This window comes from Oryza glaberrima, chromosome 4, assembly GCF_000147395.1.
Source record: "Oryza glaberrima chromosome 4, OglaRS2, whole genome shotgun sequence".
Lineage (NCBI taxonomy): Eukaryota > Viridiplantae > Streptophyta > Magnoliopsida > Poales > Poaceae > Oryza > Oryza glaberrima.
The window spans coordinates 29,083,060-29,105,983 of record NC_068329.1 but is presented as its reverse complement, the minus strand read 5'-3'; the positions used below and the strand labels follow the sequence as shown (position 1 = coordinate 29,105,983).

General features: G+C 45.0%; 1 protein-coding gene, 1 long non-coding RNA gene, 1 other non-coding gene and 1 pseudogene across 5 annotated transcripts; all 4 read left to right on the top strand.

Moving 5' to 3' along the window:
- The first annotated feature begins 3,086 nt into the window (after positions 1 to 3,086).
- On the top strand, positions 3,087 to 3,173 carry TRNAS-UGA (transfer RNA serine (anticodon UGA)). Its single transcript has one exon. It is a non-coding gene; the product is annotated as a tRNA-Ser (tRNA).
- A 7,885-nt stretch (positions 3,174 to 11,058) lies between these two features.
- Positions 11,059 to 15,211, top strand: LOC127769406 (protein BUD31 homolog 1). Of its 3 annotated transcripts, none has more exons than XM_052294990.1 (5): positions 11,059 to 11,343; positions 12,560 to 12,848; positions 13,428 to 13,565; positions 13,645 to 13,832; positions 14,762 to 15,211. In XM_052294990.1, exons 3-5 carry the CDS (start codon positions 13,472 to 13,474, stop codon positions 14,915 to 14,917), a joined length of 438 nt encoding a protein of 145 aa, XP_052150950.1. In that variant the 5' UTR covers positions 11,059 to 11,343; positions 12,560 to 12,848; positions 13,428 to 13,471; the 3' UTR covers positions 14,918 to 15,211. The 3 variants fall into 3 exon arrangements, with proteins under 3 accessions (XP_052150950.1, XP_052150951.1, XP_052150953.1); XM_052294991.1 differs by having other exon boundaries at positions 12,486 to 12,848; XM_052294993.1 differs by lacking the exon at positions 12,560 to 12,848.
- Positions 15,212 to 15,660: 449 nt separating this feature from the next.
- LOC127770952 (uncharacterized) lies at positions 15,661 to 18,783 on the top strand (annotated as a pseudogene).
- Positions 18,784 to 18,981: 198 nt separating this feature from the next.
- On the top strand, positions 18,982 to 21,158 carry LOC127769560 (uncharacterized). The gene is made up of 2 exons (XR_008016816.1): positions 18,982 to 19,385; positions 20,469 to 21,158. It is a non-coding gene; the product is annotated as an uncharacterized LOC127769560 (long non-coding RNA).
- Positions 21,159 to 22,924: the final 1,766 nt, after the last annotated feature.

Genomic DNA, 22,924 nt, shown 5'->3' with positions numbered 1-22,924 from the left:
TATTTACGCCATGCGTACCAGTTGACTAGGATAGAGACAAAAGATGTACAAATATGTCCTAAAAGTGAGTTAATGGCATGCCACATGGTGGGAAGTGTATGTAAACACCGTAGGGAGACAAAAGCAAGCAGAGAAGGCGCCAGTGGCGCATGACATATTTTTACAAGTGTATAAAGTCTAGAAGAGGGCGGGGGAACACACTCTCACGTTCTCCGAGTGGGTACTGCACCGAGTAAAAAGGGTACTGGTCGACACGGGTAGCCCATTTCTTGCATAAAGAAGTTCTCGAACGAGACGATAAAATCTTGTCCCAAGTTCGAACTTCTCTCATAAGCTTTACCAGTTAAACCTTATAAGCTTTGGGTACCATCTTCCAGTTCAGTTTTGGAAGTCTCCGAATGTGGCCATAGCGACCGTCAATGGTGGTGGACGCCGGCCTATCATGCAATATTAGGACGAGGAAGGCTGAATGCAATCGAAGCTGTAGTTTCCACCTCTCACTTGATGATGAAGTTTCCCACGGGTTTAAAAAGGACAGCAACAGGTAACGAGGTATTGTTACCTAGTTGCGTTAAAGGGAAAAGGGGCCATGTGGTTATCGAATAAACCATCACCCTTATCATAGAGATAGCCACGAAGAGGTCTGACTTTATATCCAAATATATCAGCATATTGAAGTTTCTCTAAATAGTAAACTCCGATAAACCGGGGAAAATAAGCAATCCAGTCTTTTTTATGATCGATATGGAAGGAATGGCTTATTCATTGTTTCAGGACAGTCCACATATGCCTCGAGAAAGCCATACAGTTCCTCTCCCTGTAAATTACCATCCCATTTAGCTGCACCTATCGGCATTGGGGATGATTTCATTATAAACGGATACAGAGAGCGAACGTCATAATAGAAAAAATTCTCACAGCTTATACACATCCGCATGACCTCCATAGTCTCCCCTACGAAGAAACTCATCAGCAGTCCTATGAGGAATTGCTATAGGTGTACTCATCTCATCATAATAATCCTTCCTAAAGATGGTTAGCGCTAGAGAAGACAAGGTCATCATCCTTGTAGTAATATAAAGCTCGTAAAGACTCCAATAGATATTTTGATCAGCATAATACCACCCAATATGTCCTGCTTCTCTACCAATTCCCTCTTCCTAGACGCGAAATTATCCATAACTACAGACGTATGATCTACTTCACCTTTACTGCCGAGCTCTGGGCAGAGACTTTGACCTAAAGAACTTAAAGAATCTGGGAGTAGCTTCAATGAATCACGAAACACCATCCTCCTGAGTAGTCCCTTTGGCGACTAAACGCGCTTTGTACCGCTCAATCGTACCGTCGGACTTGCGTTTGGTTTTGTAAACCCACAACCTACCAATTATATTGTAGTTAGGACTAGGTGGTACCAGTACCCAAGTGCCATTATTTGCAAGAGCTGAAATCTCTGAAGCCATAGTAGAGCGCCACTGTGGATGTTTAACAGCCCCTGAATAACATGTTGGTTTAGTCTTTTGATTGGAAGGAGGCAATGGATGCAGGGTAGATGAGTAGGCAATGAAATCAGGGAATTTCTGAGGTTTCATAGTGCGATCTGTGGTTCGAGTGGTCATAGAGTGTGTCGGTTGTTGAGAGTGTTAAGGACATGGGGAAGGAGGAGGTGGACGAGAGGAATTAAGAGGAGAAGCAGAGACTGAGAAGATGACTGGAAGAGTTGTATGAGAAGATGTTGAAGTGGAGTAAGTAGTGGGTGTAGTTTAAGGCACAGATTGAAAAGGAAATGTAGATTCGTCGCAGAGAACATGCCGACTGATGTAAATGGTATTGTTGGCCAGATTGAGACATTTGCTTCCTTTCTTAGTATCACAATATCCCACTCACTCGCTTTGGTTAGTTATAGTCAATCCATACCGCCTTCCTAAGGTTAGATCAGATGGCTTGGTTTCATTTCTGAATAAAGAGGAGGCTCGGGAGAGTAACTCGTGTCGTTCAGTTGGATTCCTGGTCGGCTTTGTCCAAACAAATCACTCCTTACAGTGGCGAGGGGAAAGAAGGCAGAGCGATAGGGATAGGCAGAGCAAGAGCTCTTAAAGTCTACCCGGGCTAGCTTCTTCATTCTTCGATCAGGGGCGGGCTTCTTCCCTTATTATATACGATGACATAGATAGAGCCTCCTTCTTTGATCCATTCATTGATAAAGTCTTTGGGGGCAGTTTACCTTTTGAATCGATAGTAGAGTAGGTTTGCTCTTGCTTTCTTAATCTTTCCCTATGTAGTAGATCCGGCTTTATTCGGCTAAAAAGAGGCCGTCGTATCTGCTCGCCTCCTTCTTCATTCATCCAATTAGGTCAGAATGGATCCAGGGAACCCGGCTCGGGAACTGCCCTGAGAAAAACACAGTAAGAGAGTCCAATCTATGAAATATAGCATTTTCTCTCCTAAGTACCTAAGTAGTAGTAGAAGGCTTAGTATCTGACTTGATCCAATAGAGTCAGAACACACTGTAGATCCAGATTCCACACCTTGCTGTGGACTGGGGAGAGAGCAGCTCTACGAAGCTGGGCGTTCTGTGTGATTATAGAGGAACTGTAGTACTCACCCCAAAATGCAAGCCGGGATAGATGCTTAAAGAAAGGGGGAGCGGTGGACCTTCAAAAAGGAGCGAGGGAGTGATGGGCAACCTTAGTCTATATGTTGCTCGTGAGCCCCCAAGTACCAGTCTCGCAACAGTACTGGCGTTAAAGGATCGGTCCTTCACTTGCGGGTCGTTCGCGAGTCGAACTCGCTCTCTTGCCACGCCTTTGACTCACGAACTCGAGTCGGACTCATTCACTGCTGACTGATGATCGTTCGTTCTTCACTCTCTTGCTATTACCCGCAGGGAGCGCAGCAACCGACGGTGCATATTAGCATATAGAAAGAAAAAGAAGCGAAGCGTAGCGATTCGTACTACCGGAAAAGTGTCGCTAACCGCTAGGCAATAGAGTCAGCTTACGGGGTGGAGCGCAAGCAAGCATAGCGAATCACATAGAATTGCCCCTACCTGCCAGCGCGCAGATAGATAGGGCGGGCGAGCGCAGGGATGGATGTCTGAGCGGTTGAAAGAGTCGGTCTTGAAAACCGAAGTATTGATAGGAATACCGGGGGTTCGAATCCCTCTCCATCCGCGAGGTCATAAGTTCTCTCTTGCCTTATCTATAGATAAGAACGAATCTCCTCGACTCGACTGATATGATGGATGGTAGAAGGTTGAGGTTATTGTGTGTTGATTTAGTTAGGACTTTGTCTCCCTTTCGTTATCTTCCGCCCCGGGACCTGTGGGAGCTAAGTCGAAGATCTCGGTGTCGTCGTGAGTGGTTGATAAACAGCGATTGCAGTTTGATTTAGGGAGTCCCAACCCTGTGAAGCTTAACAGACAAAGAAAACGATAGAGATTTCCGGGTATTGGGTGACGACCTTAATGAATCAAGTATTCAGGTGGCAGAGTTATTAGCTACATAAGCGCTCAAATTCCTGAATACTTATTGCCCTGGCTTCTATGATCAACCCCTGGCACATTTAGGTTTTGATCTGAGGCTATCCTGGTCTGTAGGACCCAACACAAGTATTCATCCTTTCCAATCTGAAAAAGGTGTTGCCGAAAGCTTACCCTCTTCCACACGGATGCTACAGCTGCTATCACTTTTGCTGGGGGGGAATTACAGAGTTCGCCTCTCGACATCTTGTTTGGTAAACGGAATTTGGACCCAAGCGCCCTAGTGTTGCCTAACCGTTCGGCCGGGGATGTCGGATGCGAGATCTTTAGCTACTTGTATCAATTTGCCACAGTGTGCTTAGATACAATGCGCTGGCAGCTGAGGCTTGGCAGGATGGGAGTTAATTAGGGTCGAGGGAGCAGGAAAGAGTTTGTTATTCGCTATTGGCTTTGTACGGCCTATACATAATAGGGCCATGACGGTTTTGGCAAGGCCTTGAACTTCATATATCCCTTTTTTACTCAATCCAGAATACCGATAAAGTCAGATTGAATCATTTTTTCGAGCAAGAAAACGGATGTGCGTGCTGAAATTCTTTATTTTTATTTATTTGCATTTGAAGGGTACAGAAGCCAAGGGCTGATGGCTAGTCTGAAGACATTGACCATCTGGAGCGAAGGACAATTGGCGAAGTTAGTGAGAGAAAGCTTGAAAGATAGGATTTTCTCGTGTGGATTAGTTGAAAAACGTAGAATAGAGATTTCAGAAGTCAAGTCCTTTGAGAGCAACTCATGTTCAGCCTTGTCGGAATAAGCACAGCTAGCCCTTCTGTTCAAATTACTCTTCCTAAACCTGAACACTGTTCATACCGATACATACAAGGCTATCCGTTCGTGTCTATCTCTTCCAACCATAAACCTATCCGGATACCTGCCTACAAAACCTGGACTTGATGAGGTTTGACTGATCTATTCGCAACTATTCCATTGGTTCTTTCTTTTCTTAACCTGGATTGGTTGAGAGCTTAGTGGGAGGGCGCGTCGCTGGGAAAAGAAGATATAGTCAGTTGTAACTTATTCTGGTAACATTTCTGGGAAATCTAGAGAGAGCTATTCTAGATAGAGGGCTCCGGGGCACGAGTTGTAAAGAACTAGTTCTGGTAGTTCAGCTCACCTGAGGCAACTAAACTAAATAGGTCTAGCTGGGGTCTCTATCTTCGGGTTCAGGACACATAGACGGAGCGAGTCTGCTTCGGTAGCGTGGGATGGCATAAGGAGATTGAGTCTCACTCTTTTTTGAAATAGAATTACGGAATCAATACGTTAGAACGTTTTCCGATAGAGCGGAAAGCAAAGTAACCTATTTTAGGATCAGATCAAATCTGGAACAAGAAGCAAGCTTCCTTGGAGAAAGGTTTTTCTATGATAGGTATCTATTAATTGTCAAAGAATTCAGATTAGATGATTGATGTCTATTTAAATTCTTTTTTTGATTTGCAAAAGTAGTAAGTCTACTCTTCTTCCTCCTCTCCTCAGATTTCTACAACAGGAATTGACAGACCGCACTCAGAGACCATTTGGAAAGAATAGCAGCACTCCCCAAACTCTATAGGTTGCGTTAGCTATACGAGCGAATTGGCTGTTTCGAGCATGTAGCAATGCGAGATAGAAGATTGAGCTTGCATGCAATAGCTATAGGTTAGTGAAAGTAGGCACGAGTGGAGGGCACTAGTAGCCTTATCACGTCAGGTAGCTTGCTATCCGAACAACTACGATATACGCCGCTTCGCTACAACTACGCCTATCGGCTTACGGCCAAGACCACTTTCAGATAGAGAGTCATGGGCTTCTATCAAGTACTGGAGGCAAGCTCGTCAACTAGTACATAGCCATAGCATAGCTATGATGAGTCCAAGGTTTACGCATCCAATTTGTGCCTGCATATTTTCTCAATCAGCTTCCGAACAAGACGACCCAGCGCAACACTACGCCCTATTGCAAGCGTTGTCAACAATATATTAGGAAAGTGAGGCAAGCAAGCTCACGTAACTACATTCACATATCTTACGCAACCTTACGTAAGTTAACAAAGCGAAAGCAACTCTACTTATCTATCTACTTCACACATGAGTTGTTCTGTTAGGAATCGAATATCCGGGCTTGCAATCGATCAGTTCTAGGCATTACATTAGTTGCATCATTAAGAAAAAAGGAGCATCAGAGGTTTTTCTTTCCGAGTTGCGTGCTACTTCTTCCGATGAAAAGTAACGAATTGATCGATTTGCGGTAACAGCAAGGATCGGTATATGGTAGTCCTCTGGTAGGAAGAGGTTGCTTGCAAGGCTAGACTAAGCACACAAGCAGGAGCCTTTCTTTCTCATTGGCAATGAAGACCGGCTATCAAGGGGCCCTCGTCAAAGACGACTTCCTGAAAGCAAGAAAAGGAACAAGTTAAAGCAGAAAGAAAGCCCACGGAAAGGAGCGGGTACGGAAGCTTGACCAGGAGCAAGATAACGATAAGTGGATTTGCCTGGGGTGGGCTCACCTACGACCACTCTTCGATTATTGAAGTTCAGAATTTCTCCGTTCCTTTAGTCGGGTGGGCTCACTTTTTTGCCTTTTCCTCCCACGATTTAAGGATTGGCTCAAGCAACCTATCTTACTTACTAATAATAATAAAGGGGCAGGTTTTAGTCTTAAAGTTGAAGTCTGTCTTTTTCAATGGATAAGAAGCTCGACGAAGAGCTTCCCTTGCCTTTAGGCTTACGGAAAAAGGCGAATCCAAGGGCTCTTTACTATGATATAATATCATAGGGACGGACACTTCCTTTAAGAAAGCCGTACTCTCATCAGCTTTCAAGTAGATAAAGAAGTTAAGGCTAGTGACATCTGCTATCGGCTATTGGCCTTTGTGAAAGCTTCTCTTCAATATGTTTTATCCTTTTCCAAGCCTTCTTCGTCAATGATTATGGGTCGTTCCTGTCCTGTAGTTCAAGACACTATTCTAAGGCCAGTTGCCTATACAGGATCTAAAGTTTCTAGTACAGTCAGCTTTGGTTATCGCTACACCCTCTCTAGACAAACGATTTGATTCAAGCCACTCTACTACTGGTACAGTAGCACCCTGCCTTAATAATCGCATAGGCACCCGGGAACCTTACTCAGTAAAGAAGGAGACTCCCTAAACAAGACTGCTAGCTGGTATGGAGGGACTAGCTTTGCTTGCTTCCTAGTCAAATATGCCCTATCCGTCTTACTTTAATATGAATGGTATATAGAATAATAAATATGAATGGTATATATAATAAAGAAAAAAATAAACTTCCTGCAGATTGCTCAAACCACGTAACCTAAGCAATGCGCCTATTCTCCTAAATCAAGACAAAAGGGATTCCACGGCTCAAAGGACTTTTAAGCCCAAAAGGGACCTCGCTCGATCATAAAAGAAAAGTCCATTTTCAATCAACTGATGAATGCCGTCAATCCACTTTCAATCAATCGACGACTGCTCTTCTTCTATTCTGAATGTCTTAAATAAGGTGTACCATTCAGAAAAGGTAAGGTTACAGGGCGCTCTGAGGAGGAGATTTGTAAAAAGGATTTCCAATTAATTAGTAGGACCTTATTAAATAACTTAGCTCGAAGGTCCAAAGTCAGATGCTTAACCCATGCCATCCCTTTCAACCTTAGAAAGTGTTATCCTAGAATCTATCATTCTCCAAAATTCCCTAAAGGCCCCCCGGGCTTGACAAGTTCAGCAAAACCGTAGAGAAAGCGGGCTACACCTAGCTTAGCCTATCCAATATCCGATTCAAAAAGAGCTTGGATTGCTGCCTTTTCTATCTCTGTATAAAGTCAGTCAGTCCTAGTGTTGGGCAGAGCCAATTGTCAAAAGATCGTTTTGCTAGGATGCTTGCTTGAATCTAGTTACTTCCAAAAAAAGGCATTTGGAACTCTATACGGTATGGCTACAAACCGAATGAAGAAGTCGTAATCAGGATTTGATCTATCTGGATCAGCACATTTTATTACAACTTCTTTAGGAGTATGACATAGGGGGAGCTAACGAACTTCTTTGTGAAGGTTAAAGGAATATGGGTATTTCTGGGTTTTCTATACAAAACTAGTTGTAGTATAGTTCCTAAGCCCGAGGCCTAGGCATAGTTTTGGCTCGTTGGGAAGGCGCGCAGCGACGCATAAATGTCTAAATAGGTAAGGTATCCTGGGGTGTATCACCGGTGCCCAAGTAACTAGTTGATAGTAGATGCCCTGCCAATCCCCATTCCTATTTTCCAAGAAGGTAAAAATCTACGAATAACCAACTTAGTATGTAGCAGTCTATTCTCTTCGCTTTCCGTATCATATAAAAGATCGTTATTCCCATTCTCCCGATGCAGACTTCGTAGTAACTATCTCACTGGCAAGAAAGAAGGGCTACTATGATAAGGCCGCAGGTCGGCGGAAGGCAGGAGGAATGGGACTATTAAAACTGGAACTCTAGGGACTTAGCCTTAGACTGTTAGCTTGTTTGCCTTTACCCTAGAAATAACTTGCTATCCCAAAAGCTTGATAACTTCTTTGCTTATGCCCGTGGGTTGCTTTAGAATCCGAGGTCAACTCGATTGAAACGAGAGGGAATAGATGAATACGGTAAGGGACTTGAATTCTATCCAATACGATAGATAAAAGCGAACAAATGGCAGTCATAGGTAAAACGTGTCTTTCTAGATTCGATTTATTTCTTTCCATCGCGAGAGATTCTCTCCAGCCACAGGTTCCCCAGTGGTACGTCCGGGGTCGGTTCAATCAGTGCGCTATCAGTCCAGTACCATTAGCTCTCCAAGGGTAGCAATCCATTCTTTCCGGGCAAGCCAGTTCAATTCCTTTCTGGTAGCAAGAGATCCCATATCAGATTAAGTAAAGGGATTACCTAGCTAGCGCATATCGAAGAGTTGGAGACTTCCTGCCACTATAGAAAAAAGCCGTTGATGGATCAATTTCTGTAGGTGGGTCTCAACTCGGATCGAGACATTCAGATTTGTCGATGAAGAGTACTGCCTTGGAGGGGTAGGGGTTGTAGGGGAAGAACCAACCTTTTCGGGTTACGGGAAGTCCTATCAAGCGACTGGATTAAAGCAAGAAGAAAAAAGTCAAAACAGCAACCTACCGACCCAGCGCAGTGCCTATGAAGAATAGTGAATGTAGACCGGATAGGAATTAGGACTCTTTAAGCGGAGTGGCTTTCTTGGAGGCATGCCTTCTTCAAAACTCGAAATTCGTTTTTTCAAAAGAAATAGGGCTATAGCCTTTAGAAGGCCAATTGACATTGACTTTTGATAGTTCCAGTTGCTTACGAAGAAGGGCAGACAGACTACGCCATTCCCATCCCTGCAGACAGACTTACTAAGCGTGGTAGTCGAGTGAACGGGCTATCAAAAAGCTCTCGTTTTGTTGCGAGCTCCTTTCTTGCAAGATAGTATACCTAAAAAAGAATGGATTCAAAAACAAACCATTCATGAAACTCATGCAGGAGCATGCGGTGGTCACATTAATGGACATGCGCTAGCTAAGAGAACTTCTTAAGTTAGGGTACTATTGGCTGCCTTACTATGGGGAGATAGGGTCACCTTGACGGATGCCTCTTGTTGGCTTAAACTTCTCCAGTTGGCCACCATTGAAAAGCACCGAAAAAGAGACCGACGTCACACATTTCATCACCTTTTCCACCTGGTGGAAACCAAGCTTGCGCATAATAGCCTCGAGATAATTCCATTCAACCCGATTGTTTCAATTATTCATCTAGTTTCCGATGTTGTTGTTGATGATGTTTTAGTAGCTTCGGGTAGGTAGATGTAGACAGGTACCTTTGATGTTTGAACTTATTAGCGATTTAGCTTTTAGCAGAGCTTCCTTTTCTAAGTCTGATCTCTATGGAACGAACCAGCTTTTTAGTTAACTCAATAAATCGTATAAAAATAAAGCAATCTTTAGATTCTGGTGGGCGGGGGACTTGAAATCCTCTTTAGCTTTGCACGTTGGACTCTAAATCCTAACATAGTGGTTCGATTCCACCTCAGAATGACCTTCACGAAAGTGAAAAATCTTCGTCCTATCAAAACCAGATCTTGAAAAGTGTTCAGTGCCCAACAAGCAACGGGGTGAGCGCACTAGCGCGAAAGCGTTAGCACGCGCATCCGTTTTCTTGCTCCATAAGAAGCACTAGTACTTTTCCACGGAAGGCGCGGGCGTTGAAGCAAGGAATATAAGCTCGGGTAGGGTTCCGAGGACCACTAGTCGTTTCATTTGTTCCTGCTGCACCGGATTGAGCTGTCCAAGAAGCTAGGTCTTTTTCGGGGAAATAAGTTGTTTCTGCTACTGAACCAACTAGTCAAACTAGGCATTCCACTAATTGCTGCTGGATTGGCCGTAGGGCTTGCTTCTATTGGGCCTGGAGTTGGTCAAGGTACTGCTGCAGGACAAGCTGTAGAAGGTATTGCGAGACAGCCAGAAGCTGAAGGTAAAATACGAGGTACTTTATTGCTCCACATCATGGTCGCATGTCAGCCACACCGTCGGGATTGGCGAGAGGATCTCCAAGAGTTGGGAGATGGAGTACGTTGCGACGCCTAAGCATACTCGCGAGCACCACTGACTGCATGAGTGCTCGTGCATGCAAGCGAAGAAGACGCCAGACGCTGAACCGCGAGAGAGGTGTGTGGTGACCGGTGACCAGCAGGGAGAAGGGTGGTGGTTGTTGGGCGGCGGTGGTAGGTAGAAGCCCGACGACGGCACCTGGCGATGGGTGGGGAGAAGGCTGGTAGCGAACAAGAAGCTTGGCGGTGGCAAGCGTTGGGGAAAAGGGCGCATGCATCGAGGACGATGCGACCGCAACGTGGAGTAGATGGAGTTGACCTCGAAGACGATGCGGCGGAGCCGCGCGTTCGCCTCTGTGAAGGAGAGGCGAAGCTCGGGGACACCTGAACACATCGGCTTTTGAGCCGCTCGATGGGGGCGACTATGAGCTTGGGGGATAGGAGCTGGCCATCGTGACGAGGCGGAAGCCCGGGATAGGAGCTTGGCCAGCGTGATGAGGCGGAAGCCCCAGCCTTCACGCGTGCCGGTGAAGACGACATTGCAGTTGTAGTTGGGACCCACGCCACACCCCGCACGTGCGCAAGTCCATGACGTGAGCGCTCCCGGTCATTGGGAGCCACGTCAGCTGGCGGCCTCCGCCGTCGAGCTTTTCCCCGCCGACCGACACCCTTCTCCCCACCCATTGGCGAATGCCCTGGAGGTTTGGGTTGAGATCGGAGTAGAGGGGAGTGAGGTGGCAGAAGATTGTTGGTTAGCTTGTGGGGTCCACGTGGGTTCTACACTGACTCAGCCACCACGTCAACAAAACCGGAAAGCAATACTGGATTAAAAGTGATCCGTAATCCGTTTTGCAAGATTAGGGGTTCAGGGTCGATTAAAACTCAACGACAAGATAAGATAAGGGACCTTAGATGAACTTTTTTGGGAGATGAAAAAACTCCAGCCTCATGGGCCTGTGCATATGACCCATAGGCAGGCGACACCGCGTGCATAACCTCCGCCTCCCCAATCCGTCCCGTCTCCTCGCCCGCCGCCTTCGACTCCCGTCTCCTCGCCTGCCGCTGGCGCCGATCTCCATACTGCTAGCAGAGGTGGCGCCGGCGTCCTCCTGCTCCCGCCTCATTCGCTCACCGGTGAGCATCCTAATCCATCCCATCCGGCCTCGGCCTCGAATTTCGTCTCCTCGCCCGCCGCTTGCGCCGATCCCCATCCTGCGAGCAGAGGTGGCGCCCGGCGTCCTCCTTCTTCCACCGCATCGTCGCTCGCCGGTGAGCATCCCTCCCTACCCACACCTCATCAGGTATTCTGCGTTATCCCTCAAAAAGTTTGGGGGTTCAACCGAAACAGGGTTAGATCTGCCTCTGCCCAGCTCCACCTACTTTCAAGTTGTTAATTTTGATTTCCGTTTTTAGCATATGTAATTTGGTTACTGAATCTCATCCAAACACCCTTAGAACGAAAAATGTAAGCTCACATAATTTGTACTCATCCAAACTCACATAAATTTCTTAAGAAGAATCTAGACCACAAACTACCCATAGTCACACAAAATATCTTTTTATCAAGGTATATTCTTATAAGTAATTTTTATTCCACAAAATTTTCTAAAGGACATACTGTGACACTTGGCATTAATCTAATTTAACTTTTTTTCTTTATCAGGTTATAAATTTTCTAAGACATTTGTGCCACTTGGCATGAATCTAATTTAACATTCTTTCTTTATCAGGTTATAAATTGAAACCATTGAACGTACTTTGTCTTCCCGTCCCTAAAACATTGTGATATATCTATAATATTTTAATATTTTTAATTTTAAAAATAATTTAGACTAGTAATATAGATATTTAAATTAGGTAATTAATAAATTCAAATTAACTATAGTTTAGAATAAAAAAACAAAATGATATATGCCAAGTACAATCTGATAACAATAGAATGTTAGAAACAATATGAATTCAATATTTTTATAAATTTTAAGTACGATTCATACATAAAATTAAAGAAAAATATAGATTTATATATAAGTGAGAACATAATAAAATGCAAGGTAAAATTATTAAATGAAAAATATTATTAATAAACAATGATGTTGATGTATTTCTAAATATTTTCATGTATTATTTATTAAGTGTCAATGATTGAAATGGATGATTTACCATGTGACCGATTAATTATTAAAATTATAAAATTATATTGTTTTCATCCGTTGCAATACACGGGCATTTTGCTAGTAAATCAAACATATAGACTATTGTTTAACATTGCATAAATATTGACTTAGGCCGAGTTTAGTTCCAAATTTTTTCTTCAAACTTTTAACTTTTCTATCACATCAACTTTCCTGCACACATAACTTTCCAACTTTTCCATCACATCGTTCTAATTTTAACCAAACTTTTAATTTTAGCGTGAACTAAACACACCCTTAGCAAAGTTGAGCTACAAACCAAACCAACCCTCGTTTGCCCAATTGGATTTCAGCATAGTTGGTGTCCCGTTTTGATTCTTGAGGCCCATGTAGCAAATACTACTCCTACCAGAGGAGAAAACCGTGAAACCGGCATAGCTCCTCTCAAAAAACAAAAAGGAGGGGAAAAAGAATCTCGACATATAGCTGATAGCTCCGGTCCAAACTCCAAACCCGGCCGTCTTTGCTCGACCGGAGCGCAGCGCAGACCAGCGGCGCGGACGACGCGCGCCCCCTCTGGATCGCCGCTCCCCGCGCGCCACAACTTCCATCCGGCGACTGCAAGGCCGCCCAAGCCAAGAGGTTATTATTCGTCTTCCGTTCCATAATTCTGATTTTGTTTTTTTTTCTTTGCCTGAAGATGATTCGCTGGATATTTTAGTAGTTTCTACCTCGCTGTTTATTGGATCCGTTCAATTCGTCTCCTCCTTGGGACGAAATTCTCGCGTATGTGGTTATTGGGACGAAATTCTTCCGAGTATTCCCTCAAAAAAAAATTCTTCCGAGTAGCCTAGGGTTTGGGGAACCTTTTCCGCGATTTTTATCATCGTGTCGATTAGTTCTTTATGTATTAGACCGTCCATTCACCGATTCGAGGTGCACATATTTTGTACTTGCAAAATAGGGTTAAATCATGATTCGATAAGACTGTTAGCCTGAAGATGCAAAATACCTGTTTAAATTGTGTTATTTGTGTTCAACACAGTTCTTTTATAGTAAGGAATATATAGCATATCTGATGTAAGGCTTCAATGCGGGGCTAAATTCTATGTAATAGTGTGTAGTGTCCATTATGTTCTTATAATCTCTTGAGTTCGATGGAAGAGCCTGACCGTGTAAATGTTTTGCATTGTGAATCTTACACCTACTCTATGTCCTCAGGGTTTCTTTGCAAGCTTTAGCCCCTCGACGTTCATTGAGAGAACATGCCTAAAATAAAGACAAGCCGTGTCAAATATCCTGGAGGATGGGAGCTTATTGAACCAACTATCCGTGAGTTGGATGCCAAAATGAGGGAAGGTATGACATATGCTCCCCTTTCAGATGTTTATTGATACTTCTGCTCTTATATGGATACTAATATCATCTACTCATGCAGCTGAAAATGACACGCATGATGGGAAGAGAAAGTGCGAAGCCCTCTGGCCAATTTTCCGTATTTCCCATCAAAGAAGTCGCTACATATATGATCTTTATTACAGAAGGAAGGAGATATCAAAAGAGTTGTATGAGTTTTGCCTGGACCAGGGTTATGCAGACCGTAATCTGATTGCAAAGTGGAAAAAGGTTAGTATTTGACCCATGATTTGCAAGTGCCCATCATTCCTTATACTCTGTGCAAGTTTAGTAAGATGCCTTATCCACCTTGTATAATCTTTAAGACTTTAATTAACTTGTGTACAAAGATGATTCAGATGAAGCCATAGACCCAGCCATAGACCCTGGATACACCGTTAAGTTTCTCACTTTTTTTCCCATGCTTAGAATGTAACTTAACTGACCATACTTTTTTGTACTTGTACTATGAAAAATAAAACATTAAACTAACCGCACCCTACCATTTCTTGCAGTAAATCCATTATATTGGGTTAAGCTATCACATACTGATCCAGTTTGACATGACACATCATAAATCTTGTTTAGAATATAATCTATATGTATGAACCTGCGATTAATAGCTGTATGTCAAAGTTGAGTAGTGCCTTATTGGATTTCATGCAATGAACCACAGGAAATAGTGAAATAATGCAGCATGAGTGACTTGTGGGGATTTATGGACTATATACTCTCTTATATGGGTGTACCATGAAAAATAAGATTTTGGGAGCAAAAAGAAAAGGCAGTTGACTAAAGATGTTTATGTATTTTCTGCTATGTATTTTTATTGCCACACTAGCAGCTGATGTAACCAGAAATCAAATCATGGATAGACTTCTAACACCCAATGGTATATATATTTTTTCCTGGACATCTGATAAAAGTTGGCAGATTTGGGAGGGATGCAATACTTATGTTCCATATTACTACTTTATATACTTGTCTGCGAGGGGCCTAAATTGCCCTAAGAATACTGTGAGACATGTACGTGACGAATTCAACTGTCAAAGTTTTCAGTCACTTTTTAGATGCAAATGCTGAAGATGCTTTTTTGTCACAAGAGTTTGTCAGGCATTCTTATTTCAAATGTATCATTGCTTCTTTTTGTGTGTTTTCAGCCAGGCTATGAGCGCCTTTGCTGTCTTCGATGCATACAGACACGAGACCACAACTTTGCAACTACATGTGTCTGCCGGGTCCCCAAGCATCTCAGAGAGGAGAAGGTTATAGAATGTGTTCACTGTGGATGCAGAGGCTGTGCCAGCGGTGATTGAGATATCGTCATTATCTTGTTTGAATATGTCAAACTAAGCAGACATGATGTTTCTTGAGCGAAATTTCGGCTAAAAACGTTTACGAAAACGTTTTGTAAACCTGCCTACCGGGTATGACGTTATTTAAGTACCTGAGATTGTGGTTACGGTCTGCATTAATCTGCCGCATGGTCATTGCTTGATCATCGGCCTCAACACCCTGCATGTGTGTATTCTAAAGTTGTTTAATGGAAACATCTGTTACTCGATGCTAATTGCCGCTATGGTGTGTATTCTAAAGTTGTTTAATGGAAACATCTGTTACTCGATGCTAATTGCCGCTATGGTCTTTGAAGACGTATTGTTCCATGCACGATGAGCTGACTTTGCTTTGAATGACCTTATCGAAACCGTTGCAAGACTCAAATGTTTCCGTGCGGTAGAAGTTCGTGATCCAAGCAGAAAGATTCCAAGCAAGGACAGCCTGAGATCTCGGCCATTTTTGGAGCACCAGTAGCAGTAGGCGGTAGCACAAGAGAAGACGAGTGTAGTTTTGCTGGCTTCGTCGCGTTGCTCGAACATGGCAAAGCTGTACCACGTTCACTACTCCTCGACGAATTTACCCCATAAACAAGTGCTACTGGAGTTCATGTACACAGTACACCATAAATCCAAACTCTGATGATTTTGTAAGATGCCAAATTGACAATATGCCACTGGACCCCGGACAGGGCAGGAGGCAGATCAGTCGATACAGGTAGGTGAGGCATCGCCATTCTCCCTTGAAAATGGACGGCGCAGCCTAGCTAACTACACCGTTGCGGTGGTCTCGTCAGCCCATGGCCCTCGTGCTGCAGCGGGGCGCTTGTGTCGCGCGTAGGTAGCGTACTCCCTGGCCTTGGCTGTCGGTGCGCCGTGCGCCCGCGGCCGCGACTACGACGCGCGCTGCGTGTGCGCCGTGCGCGGCTCACGGGAAACCAAGCCGTTTTTAATACGCGCGCCGGTCAAGCCACACCGCCGGCATGTGACAGTGCGCGCGCCGCATACGTACGCAGCAGCGTCACTCGCGGCTCGGGCTCGGGGAGTGCGTGAGCGCCAGCAGCACAGCGCGCGCATGCATGGCGGACTCCACGGCCATGACCGTCGACTTCCTCCGCGCGCGGCTGCTCTCCGAGCGGTCCGTCTCCCGCGCCGCCAAGGAGCGCGCCGACCAGCTCGCCAAGAGGGTCAGCCAGCCACCGCGCGCAGGCGCAGCCCACTCGCCGTGTCCTTCTCCTCTCGCTGTCGTTCGCGCCATTGATTGCATGTGTTGGGTCACTTGGTTTTAGGTTGCGGAGCTGGAGGAGCAGGTCCAGGCGGTGACGGCGCAGAGGCGGCAGGCGGAGCGGGCGGCGACGGAGGTGCTGGGTATTCTGGAGTCACATGGCTTCGGCCGCAACCTCTCAGACGTGCTCGACTCGGGCTCCGAACACGATGGCGAGGAGGATGACGACCCACGCGACGGGAGGAGCGACGGCGACACGGCAGGCTCCCGCGGGGAGGAGCAGCCGCCGGCGCAGTGCGAAGCGGCGGAGGACGCGCTGTCCGGGACGGCCGAGCCCGGCGGCGGGCTGTCGTGGAAAGGCCGCAGCGTGAGCCCGCGCAAGGCGAGGCAGCTCAAGCAGAAGCACCGGAGGAGCTACTTCTACCTCCTCTCCTCCGACCCCTAGCCCAAGTACCGGATGGGGCAGTCCTGCCGCAAGAACAAGCGCAAGGAGCTCAGGTGAGCTCCGTCCCGCCATTGACGCTGGCACACGCCATTGTTTGTCGAATTCTAACATCACACGGCTCTGCTCATCAGCAATGGCTCAGAGTTGTGATACCAAATTCTTCCACTTCCAGAGAAAATGTTTCACATGAAGCAACTTCTGCAGTAGTACATGTGTACAACAAAAATATAATCTCATAACTTTGTACCATGAACTACGCCAGAGAGAGAGTCAACTTCCCCTTGACTTCCACATGCTACCAAATTTAGTGCACATGCAGTACAAAAATGTGTACTACCAACTTGATAAGTATAAATAATTTGCTCTCTCAAAATGTTTTTTTTAATAACAAAATGCACTGCAGAGTGCAACCCACAGGTTAGTTAGTATCATGAGTGAAACCTGGTTGTTTTGGTTCAAAATTTGACATTTTACCCATACTTTTGTCTTTGGAGCTCAGGTTCATGTTGAGGCAGAGAATAAGGCGTGCCAGATAGAAAATGGTTGGGAGCAGAGCAAGGAGCATGCTAGGCTCGCGGATCAAGCGGTACATTGCAACGAAGAGGCAAAACCAGGCGTTAAAAATCACCCCAGCGCCAGCAACAACCGCTCTGCTGGCCTTCTGTTGAATGATTCCCTTCCTGAATCACACGCATCAAGACAAGAAGCTGCTGCCGACCAACGTGACGCGCACGAGGAGCATCACGACCACTGTCATGCACAGTCTCAAGGAAGCTCTAATGTCGCCGGCACAATGACAGGGAAGAATCAAGAACAAGGAAACGAGAATCCGGATGGATGTTCAAGCTACTGTGACATCAAAGCGCCATCAGATGGAAGCCCGTCAATGAGTGATGCCACCCTGAACAGCAAGGTCTCTGACTGGAGCTCATCACGCTTCCATGACCATGGCGACAACCAGGTCGATGCAGGGCCAGATCAACAGCCAACAAGCAACATGGACATAGAGAGTGTTCTTCAGGCACTTCAGCTTGCCAGGATTTCCCTGAGTCAGAAGCTGAGCAAGCCAGTTCCACCCAGCCAGGTGACGCTGGCGCTTCCTGCACCAGGGGACGATGAACATTCAGAAGACGACGGCTACTCCCCCGTCGACGACGAGTTCAATTCTGCAAGAGATGAGCTCTGCAGCTCAAGCCAATCTCCTGAGCAGGAGATACTGGCTCTCCCTGCACCAGAGGACTACCATGACAGGGAGAATTTGCCTGTCAATGACGACGCTACCATTTCACTGACAGAGGAACAGACCAGTTCAAGCCCACACCGGCAGGAGATCCTGGCTCTCCCGGCTCCGGTAGATGATTACCACAGAGAGATAGTGGATGACATCAAGATACCTATCTGCATTGCCGGGTTGTTTCGGTTGCCAACAGACTCATTTCCAAAGGACGAGATGCTCTCAACTTGCAGCATTTGCTTGATATCCTTGGATAAACCGGAGGAAGATCGGATCACACACGTTCTCTTGGATTCGATACCTTTGAAATACTCCGTAGGGGAAGTGCTACATCGGATATCCGTGCGCTTGCGGATTTTATCTGTGATCGTAAGAAATACCAACAGCGCCCTACTCGTCGTCGCTCCCGGTCGCTGCGAACCCATCACCCAATGCCACAGCTGCCCCCACCGCCGCCTACATGCCCAGGTGCGGTACCCGTTGCCTGGTCAGGCTGGGGGATGACGTTGGAGAACGACCCTTCATCGGTGTTGTGGTGGCCCTGTCGGCATCCTCCGCGACATCCTTGTCATTGCTCCTGGTCGCTGCGGACCTGTCACCCGGTGTCGTGGCCAACCCCACCGCCACCTCCATGCCCAAGCATCACATCAAGCCGCTAGCCCGCAATTTATGAACAATTTATCATGTGCATACCTTTTTGACATGTGGCTTCGATTGTTGGAATGATCGGATGAACGATGAGATTGCTTTTGTGTAGAGCACTCTATGTAATTTAACTATGGGAATATATCCGTGCATTGATATGTGAAGAAAATGCATGAAGTTGAATTGATGACACGTCTAAATCACGACGTGAAAAAGCTTACGTCACATCTAAATAGTGAAAATCTATGTTTTTTTGTAAATGAGTATTGCTTTCAGCTTATGCATTTGAGGTTAAATATTTAAAAATAGACAATAAAAATATAAAAACAAAGCAGAAAGAGAGGAAAATAAAGACAGAATAAGAATAAAAACATGGTGGACAAAAGGTAAAAAAGAAAGCAGCAGTGATTATATTTCTTTATTTTTTTTTCTCAAACGCTCTTGACACTTGAGTTATATAGGAGAAAAAAAATTAAAGCTGCAGAGGGGATAGGATAAGACCAATCTCGATTCTTCCTCCCCAGTCCCCACCAGTGCAACTGCATCTAGCCACTTCCTTTTCCCCTTTTGCAGCTGCCCATGGAGGGAGCAGCGCAACCTTGGCCTCGTCCCCTGCGAGCCGCGGCAGTGACACCACCCGGAGAGCAGCGCCCTCAGCCTCGTCGAGCAGCGGGAGAGGCGACAGCCTCAGCACCGGTGCGAGCAGCAGCCCCGACGAGTAGCGACCTCGGCCTCGTCGAGCGGGAGAGGCAATGGCCTCGGCACAGGCGGCGGCGACTCCGGTGAGCAGCGGCCTCGGCGCGACGGCGGTGGCGCTCCTCTGGATCCATGCTCTCAGGCACAACGACAGTGAGCAGGGAGGGAGCAGCTCGTCCATTGCGGCAGATCGGCAGTGACCTCGGTGCATTCCCCATCCCTAAAGCTTGCCCTTCTCAGATTTTTCTTCCTCGTACCTCCTTGTGTCGGGGCATGATCCATCAGCGTTCGAGACGTCATCCCGCATTGTTCTCGTTCCACAAAGAAGTAGGATGAGCTGAGCGGTGGAGCGGTGGTCTTGCGTTTTGATTTAGGTTTGCTGCTAATTTTCCTCATCCTGGATCCTTTTGACCTTGTTGTTTGCTTTAGGCCTTCTTTTTTCTCCTTCAATTTCGTTTATTTTTTTCCCTAGTTTTACCGCTTCCAATCAGAATATTTATGGAATTCAAATTCTTAAATTTTGAAGTGCCTCATCTCTCTTATAGCTAAAAGTTGTTCGGATTCACTGTTGGAGAAATCAGGTCGGTCGGTCGAAATCCCCAATAATCCCGGATCCATTTAAAACCGGGACTAAAGATCATCTTTAGTCCTGGTTCTAAAGATGTCAGACGTTGTTAGGCCCTCCGGGATCTTACCAACCGGGACTAAAAATCCCCCATTTATATATGTCTTCTTCCTCCTCCAGCTCGAGCAAGCTTCAAAATTTCTTAAAGAAAAAAGAGAGGTCATGTGAAATTTTTTTAGTAATTATATACAAATCGGAGGTGTCTAAAAGGTTAGTAACTTCATCATCCAATATTTTTTTTATTGTTATATTACTTTTGGAGCTATGTTTCACACATTTTTTTTTTGTCTCTAAAACTTTATTGTAAGTTGATGAGAGAGAAAATTTGTGTGGGGGAAGAAGAATATATAGAAATTTTATTGTTTACTTAAAAGAATTTTATTCTCATAGTTTAAAATATGATGAAAATTAATCTTAAAAAATAGAAAACAAACTAAATTGAAAATTAAGAGAAGTACAACATTATTATTAGTTTAGAACTTCAAAAATTGTTAAAAATAAGAATTGTTTGTTGAATTATTTTATAATTATTAATTGTATGAGTAATGATATGTCATTATTGTATACTTATCGAAAGAGTTTTTAATTATTTTATCATTATTGTTTGACTGTCATTATTGTACAAAAATTTATTTATGTACGATTTTTTTTCATTTCATGTAGATGGATCGGCAATGGATGTACGCTGACCGGTGGTCCAAAGAGTTTATCGAGGGAGTGTATTATTTTTTGAGAGTGGCCGAAGCTAACAAGCGTAACGGTTTTATTCGTTGTCCATGCAATAAGTGTAAGAACCAGAAGGAGTATTCTGCATCCAGGACTATTCATTTCCACTTGTTTGAGTCGGGGTTCATGCCAAGCTATAATTGTTGGACATCCCACGATGAGCAAGGGGTTGAAATGGAAGAAGATGAAGCGGAGGACGAGAACATTCCCGACTGGGCTCAGTACGCTAGATTTGAAGGAAATCAAGATTTACATTATGCAATTAATTAAAATACAAATTTCACCATCTTCTTTATGGTGATGTTGAAGAAAATAAAGACCCATGAAAATCAAGGTGAATTCTGCACTGATCTGCTATATGGTAGGTCTAACATCACCGCATTATCTAGTTTTGGAGTGGCTTGACGAAGTAGTCATGGTTGGGACGTTGGGACTGGCTCGTTTTGGTCATGAGACCTTCACAGATGGGAACACGTGGTCGACAAACGAACACCGAATCGGAAACAACTGCATGAACGATTTGAGTTGCATGTAATGTTGCTTTGTAGTTGCACGAATCTCAGGAACGTGTTTTCATCAGTCATTTCATTGAATTGATCTCTATTTTGATGAGCAGCGACAACGAAATTTGAATGATGCATGGTTCTTCCTCCTTTCAGTGGTTGCCTTCTTGTGCATACAGATCAGGCAGTGCTTCTTGCCAGAACCATATATCAGTGCAATTTGTACATTGATTTATGCGTGCATCGGTGCATGTTTGCTTTATCCGTCAACGTGAAGGACTTGTGCAACAATAATATATGCTCGTGGGCTTGGGATCCCGACCACACATGGAAACATGGAAACAGATAGAGCGGAGGCGGATGCGGTCACGTGGACATTATTGTGCTGCCTCAACGGCCGTCACGCGGGAATCGGACACAGGCAGGGAATCGGACGCGGGCGGGAGTCAAACTTCCTACGATTTGCTCACGAATTCGGACGACATACCAAGACAAAAACATTTTTAACTTTTATAATAGTAGACGGAGAAGAGAATAGAGAGGAGATATGGTTAATCAACTTAAAAACCGACTCAAACACGGATGATCTATCAAAATCTCGATAAAAATATCTTCAATTTTTATAATAGTAGAGAAGAGATATATAAATATAGATTAGGTATTTATAGATGTCCCGGGATATTATTTTAGCCGCTCAAAGTGGCTCTCGTCAGTGGAGCGTGCCTGTAGCTGTTTTGGTGCAAGCGAATTGGAATAGTAATGGCCTGGGCTTGAATGAAGCAACGTGGGCCTAGTGCCTGCCATCCTGGACATGTGAACTGAGGAACAACAGTTGGGCCCAAACTGAGGACTCTGCGTGCGTCATCGTCGTCCGTTACCGATCAGGTTTTCTGCATGGCTGTTGAGAAATTACCGGAAACTATGTTGTCTTGGTGATATCGTTGGATACGGATGCAATGCGGAGTGACCGGAACACAACACAATAAGCATCTAATAATACAATAGAACAAAGTTTTTTAATAAAAATATTTTTTAAACATTGAGCAAATGATCTTCTAAATAACATTTTAAAAAGCGTGAAGCGAGCATAGTTTAACTGGTATGTTATTTTTAGAACTAATATGCATATTAATTTTGAGACGGATAATCATATTAATTTTGATAAAAATAATATGCAAGTAAATATGTGTTTGTTAATTTATTTTGTAATCCGTTGGATGTAAATATAAGGGTAGAAAAAATCTAGGTGATTTTTTTAAAAAACCATCCGACAAATGATAGGCAGTTCATTTAGAGCAAGTCTAATAGTACAGCCCACTACTAGCTCCAATTCATTTATAGCAAATCTAATAGTCAATTCATATAATAGTTGCTTACTATACTATTAATATATGGTCCCACCTGTCATACACACAATGTGTCTTGGAGTCCGCGCTACAGCTGGCTAGATATCTGTAGCCTGCTGCTTTTCTCTCTCATCATTTATCTCATTAAAATATGTTTATAGCTGACTAATAGTCTGCTATTATACATGCTCTTATATCTAATTGTTTTTTACAAGGAAAAAATATATTCATGGGCCAGTCCAGCACAGGTACACAAGGCCCCATCAATCTCGCTTCCGCCGCAGCACAACACCGAAGGCGACGCACGCCGGGCTCCCCGCGCGGCCGCGTCCCGCATCCACAAGTCGACAACAGCAACGGCCGCCCCCGTCCCACTCCCACCGACACCGGCAGTGCGGCACACCGCCAATCCCACCACCCACACGCCACACGCCCAAAACACCCCGAATCGCACGCCAAAAACTCGCAATCCCGCCGTCCCGCCCCGCGCCCGTCGTTCCGTTCCGCCTCCGCCGCGCTGCCCGCCTCGGTGCGGCGTGGGACG

What these genes read in the sequence shown, in the direction of transcription:
- LOC127769406 (XM_052294993.1), top strand. Translation starts at nt 13,472, where the DNA reads ATGCCTAAAATAAAGACAAGCCGTGTCAAATATCCTGGAGGATGGGAG. An exon ending in GGATGCCAAAATGAGGGAAG is followed by an intron (nt 13,566 to 13,644) that starts GTATGACATATG and finishes CTACTCATGCAG; the next exon opens with CTGAAAATGACACGCATGAT. An exon ending in TGATTGCAAAGTGGAAAAAG is followed by an intron (nt 13,833 to 14,761) that starts GTTAGTATTTGA and finishes GTGTGTTTTCAG; the next exon opens with CCAGGCTATGAGCGCCTTTG.